At 31.9% G+C, this 6000-nt stretch overlaps 1 protein-coding gene across 2 annotated transcripts in view; it reads right to left on the bottom strand.

Annotated features, from left to right (window-relative positions):
- Window positions 1-957: 957 nt before the first annotated feature.
- Window positions 958-6000, bottom strand: part of Tsp5D (Tetraspanin 5D) — a 46254-nt gene continuing 41211 nt past the window's right edge. For both annotated transcript variants that reach the window (XM_073977667.1, XM_073977668.1), the window contains exons 3-6: window positions 3152-3343; window positions 2869-3063; window positions 2648-2808; window positions 958-2168 (exon numbers count right to left, since the gene is read on the bottom strand). In XM_073977667.1, coding sequence (XP_073833768.1) covers window positions 1928-2168; window positions 2648-2808; window positions 2869-3063; window positions 3152-3343 — 789 coding nt within the window. In that variant the 3' untranslated portion in view covers window positions 958-1927. The remainder of the gene's footprint in view (window positions 2169-2647; window positions 2809-2868; window positions 3064-3151; window positions 3344-6000) is intronic.

Raw genomic sequence — 6000 nt, 5'->3', positions numbered from 1 at the left:
GTATCCTTAATTTTTGGGCGGTTGAGTATCTTTGGACCAGAGTCGGAGAAAAAAGTATAAAAATTGGATATTTTCAAAAGTTTTTTGCTATTTTTACCATTAACAACCCTTCATAGATCTTTCGCATGTTCCAGAAAGTTGTTTATTGATGCCTTTGCTATGCTGTTGTGGTTGATTGTTTTCTTGAATTTTGAACGGTTTAATATCTATGGAGCAGAAGCCGAGAAAAGAGGATAAAAATCGCAATTGTTTTGCTATTTTGACCATTAAGACCTGTTCCTTCAGGGTTCGTATATTCTAGAAAGATGTTTATTGAGATCTGAGGTACATTTTTGAAGTTGGTTGTGTGCTTCAAATTTGAACGGTTTGATAGCTGTGTAACAAAACTTGAGAAAAATTTTAAAAGAAATTTTACCATGGCGATTTTGACCGTGCAGATGAAGTTTGATGGGTTATATGTGTTCACAATGTTTGTTCTTTAAGACAAGTGCTACAACTTTGCCTCTGAGATAAATTCAAATTTCCTAACGGTTTGGAAGATATAGTCCTGACTAAATGACCCGTTTTACATCAAAGCCTCAAACCTTTGGAGGCCTATAACCGCGAAAGTTGATGAGATAGGGAAAAACGGCGAGACACGTGTCTTCTCATTTTTGGTGTTCTATCACACTGCGGTGTTAGAATATGGTTAATAATTTTCGTGTTGCACAGTGTAATTTTATTAAATATTTTTGGGAAACGAGAATACTGTTCACATAGCCGTTGTTAGATCAGTTGGTAGATTATCGACCAAAGTAGGTAAGATTCAACATTTTTATAAATATTTGAAATTTTTAACAATATTTTTTTCAGATTTTATTGAATAGACCACAATTCAGCCTGGATATTGTACAGTATGTGCAATATTATTGTTGTTGTTGCAATTACGTACAGAGGTGTGAAAATATCAGTAAAATGTTCATACTCATTATTTGTTTTATTATTATTGTATTGAATTATTGCTGAGGAATGTTTTATAATCACATTTTATCTTAACTTATAAAAAATAGGCAGTATTTTTAGATATGTGTGTTGTTTGGGATAATTTGAATAATTTTTTTTTTTGATAATTCGAGTCTAATTTAAATTTTTTAAATATACATACTATTTAATCGATTTTCATATTTCGTATTCCTTAATAATAAAGATATTAAATATTATTATATTTTATAACTAGTATTAAATATGTTTGTATGTCACTCTCATTATTAAACTAATATTACTAATGATGACAATTATGTAGGGGAAACAGGGTGATATGATTCCATTATGTCTGTATGTAAATTTAACTTTGGTTATTTGATTTCTATTTAAATAATTTGTTAACTTAAAACTAATAATGACCTACTTAAGGGTATTACATATTAATGTAGTCGAATACGGTTATAAGGAAATATTTTATTGCTTTTTAACTTCATTTACAATACCAAATGGGGTTTAATAAAAGGCGACATTTAAGTAGTAAATTCCATTGAATATCTGTGGAAGAAATGACTTATTTATCAAATAGACTTGTAAATGAGGTTTTAGAATATCCAATAGTTGTTGTTTCTTTAAAAATAAATAGGTTTACAATTTTGTAATATAATATAACTTCGGATATAAGCTCCTTATAACCCCATTCAACGGTATATCTTATTTTGTAAATATGTTTTTTTAAATTATATTCCATTTATAATTGTTATTATTTAATTTGTGTTTGGTTATGGATATTTGGCACATATTTCGAGGAAAAAAATTGTCTCTTTTTTGTTTAGAAAAAAGGCACAATTACCAGACATTCGTTATTGGTTTTAAATTTTTAAATATTGTCTCGAGATTACTGGTTTAAACTTCTAATACTTTCTCCCTTTAAAGTTTCTAGAATTGTTTATTTCTAAAACTTGGTTCAATCTTCCCAACTACTCGGTCGTGTTTGAGGATCAATTGAGGGTGAATATGATTTGTAGGTATCTGAATCCTTTCTATGTTTCACGGTGCAGAACAACAACATCGAAGTGATGAGTCCGAAAAGTTGAGCAAATGCAATACCCAAACCCACAACACCAATGACATCAAGTTTATCGGTTAGCCATGTTTGCAGAGATTGGGCACAACCTTTATCCCACCACAGAGTTGGATTTTCAGATCTAAAAAAAATAAATAAAATTAATTACAAATATTCTTATTATGGATTCGTGATTGTTTGAATTAAATAAGTTAATTTCAGTTGGAATAATTAATTCAATTTCATTTTATTTGAAAATTTTGTGTATTAGGGTCAATGTCACTTCTAATATTAATTTTATTGCCTATTTCTCTAAGACGATTCGAATTCAAATTCGTTCGAATTACAACCAAACTCCTGCTATTGTGGAACATTTTGTTTGATTGAGAACAAATTTGAATCAAATATTTTTTAAAAAACAGTACTTCGAGCGAACTTGAATTCGAATCGTCTTTGAGAAACAGGCCTTTAATTAATTTCTCGTCGGAATCGAGCTTAATAACCGATGATTTTTGCAATTGAAAAAGGAAAGACGAATATTTGAGCCGTCACAACCACCACTATGTGATATGTTTCGCCTTTGGTAGAGGCTCATCAGACTTATTTTTTGTTTTAACTTACCTTCCACAATCCACTCTCAGCACACTATCACCCGAACCTTCAATTAGAATACCACGATTTTCATAAATGGGTCTACAGCAGGACTCAGGCACCCAACGTTTACCACTCCATGATTTGATGTCATACCAATCTTCATATGAAGAAACTCCACAGCATTCAAACTAAAAATAAAAAAAATTAAATTCCAGAAAAAAAACTTGAAATCCCAATCTCCAACTTACCGAACTCTGTACATTATCCCATATGGCAGCCACCGAAGGTGCAATTATTGAACCACGATCTGTGGCATTATAATGTTCCTCGATGCCAAAACGTAGCTCATTTGCCAAGGTCCGTCTCAAGCCACCACGGAACACGAAGGCAATGGACCCAATCAAGAATTCGCTGAGGAACAACAAAATGATCAGCATAAAATACTACAGAAAACAAAGAAGAAGAACACAAAGTAAACAAACAGTAATTAATCCAAATAACGTATGCACCCTCAATGTGTCTTCTACTCACCAAACTCAATAGACATCGTGATTGAACCCAAGCTCCACAACAGCCCAAAAACGAAACAACAAATCCAATAACACCAATGCACAAGAATACCGAATCTGCACTTAGAGCAGCATGGTCTGGCAGCAGCGTAGCATAACCTTCATACGACAAACGCAACCACACACCGGCACCCAAGAAAGCACAACTGCAAAGCTGGACAATTAGGTTTTGGGAATTCCACACACGTACAGAGATTGGGAGCGAGAGAGAAACAATGGAAGGTAATAAAATTAGAATTAATGGCGGTAATATGTTTCGTTTTTAAGAACAAATAACAAGAAACACTTTAAAAATAATAAACATCCGGAACATTTCATGGAATAGAATTATGGTATAATAAAAATTGAAAATTTTTGAAAAGTTGTACGTATACGTTTTTATCTTACCTTTATAATAACTGAATTTTTTATATTATAAAATTAGTTACAATTAGTTATTATTATTTTTCATGGACCATCAGACACCCAAACGTGGATTTTTTAAAGATTTTTTATAGACCATCAGACCACCAAACGTGGATTTTTTAAAGAATATTTTTTTCATCGAACATCAGACCACAAAACGTCGGATTTTTTAAAGAATATTTTTTTCATCCAGCATCAAACCACCAAGCGTGGATTTTTTAGATAATATTTTTTTATCCAACATCAGACCACCAAACGTATATTTTTTAAAGAATTTTTTTTTTTTTTCATCCAACATCATTCCACCAAACGTGGATTTTTTAAAGAATTTTTTCATTCAACATCAGACCACCAAACGTGGATTTTTTAAAGAATATTTTTTCATCCAACATCAGACCACCAAACGTGGATTTTTTAAAGAATTTTTCATACAACATCAGACCACCAAACGTGGATTTTTTAAAAAATTTTTCATACAACATCAGACCACCAAACGTGGATTTTTTAAAGAATTTTTCATACAACATCAGACCACAAAACGTGGATTTTTTTTAAAAAATAGTTTCATCCAACATCAGACGACCAAACGAAGATTTTTTAAAGAATTTTTTTCATTCAACATCAGACGACCAAACGTAGGTTTTTCATTCAAGATCAGTATTCCAAACGTGTATTTTTTAAAGAATTTTTCATCCAGCATCAGACCACCAAACGAAGATTTTATAAAGAATATTTTTTCATCGATTTGTTTGAATTTTTTAAAGATTTCGTTTCATCCAACATCAGACCACCAAACATGGATTTTTTTAAAAAATTTTCTCATCCAACATCAGACCACCAAACGTGGTTTTTTTTAAAGAATTTTTTTGCATCCAACATCAGACCACCAAACGTGGATTTTTTAACGATTTTTTTTTCATTCAACATCAGATCACCAAACGTAAATTTTAAATTTTAAATAATTTTTTCATCCAACATCAAACCATCAAACGTGGATTTGTTAAATTTTTTTTTTCATCCAACATCAGACCACCAAACGTGGATTTTTTAAGAAATATTTTTTCATCGACCATCAGCCCACCAAACGTGGATTTTTTTAAGACTTTTTTCATCCAACATCAGACCATCAAACGTGGATTTTTTAAAGACTTTTTTCATCCAACATCAGACCATCAAGCGTGGATTTAAAGAATAATTTTTCATTGACTATCAGACCACCAAACGTGGAATTTTAAAGGAATATTTTTTTATTGACTATCAGACCACCAAACGTGGACTTTTTAAGGAATATTTTTTTATTGACCATCAGACCACCAAACGTGGATTTTTTAAAAATTATTTTTTTATCAACCATCAGACCACCAAACGTAATTTTTTTTAAAGAATATCTTTCCATCGACCTTCAGCCCACCAAACGTGGATTTTTTAAAGATTTTTTTCATCCAACGTCAGACAACCAAACGTGGATTTTTTAAAGAATATTTTTTCCATCGTCCATCAGACCACCAAACGTGGATTTTTTTAAAGAATATATTTTTATCGACCATCAGACCAACAAACGTGGATTTTTTAACGACCATCAGACCAGCAAACGTGGATTTTTTAACGACCATCAGACCAGCAAACGTGGATTTTTTAAAGAATATTTTTTCCATCGTCCATCAGACCACCAAACGTGGATTTTTTAAAGAATATTTTTTCCATCGTCCATCAGACCACCAAACGTGGATTTTTTAAAGAATATATTTTTATCGACCATCAGACCAACAAACGTGGATTTTTTAACGACCATCAGACCAGCAAACGTGGAGTTTTTAAAGAATATTTTTTTCATTGACCACCAAACCACCAAACGTGGAGTTTTTAAAAAATATTTTTTCGTCAACCATCAGACCACCAAACGTAGATTTTTAAAAAAATATTTTTTATCGACCGTCAGACCACCAATCGTGGATTTTTTAAAAAATATTTTTTATCGACCGTCAGACCACCAAACGAGGATTTTTTAAAGAATATTTTTTCATCGACCATCAGACCACCAAACTTAATTTTTTTAAAGAATTTTTTCATCATCAGACCACCAAACGTGGATTCTTTTAAAGAATATTTTTTCATCGACCGGAATATTATGTTAACAACGAAATCCTAAAATAATTGAGCGATATCAGAATGACCTTAGATCAAACGTTTGCATCAACGAAATAACGGTTTTAGACCCCAAGAATGTTTGGACGAAATCCGTTTCAGACAATTTGAATTCAATTCAGCAGCATTCGTCCGTCTGACTGCTGCGTAGGATAACTTTCGAACGAAACAACCGATTCAGTCCACTCCTACCAGCGCCTCCCCCCACAAAAGTTAAATATTTTTGCTCACTATGAATCTCCTCGTAATATTTTTTCCAGA

The sequence above is a fragment of the Musca autumnalis genome, unplaced genomic scaffold (genome assembly GCF_047663935.1).
Source record: "Musca autumnalis isolate F117 unplaced genomic scaffold, ASM4766393v1 scaffold_3, whole genome shotgun sequence".
NCBI lineage: Eukaryota > Metazoa > Arthropoda > Insecta > Diptera > Muscidae > Musca > Musca autumnalis.
Note: the sequence above shows the minus strand (reverse complement) of the source record. Positions and strands in the feature narration are given on the sequence as shown.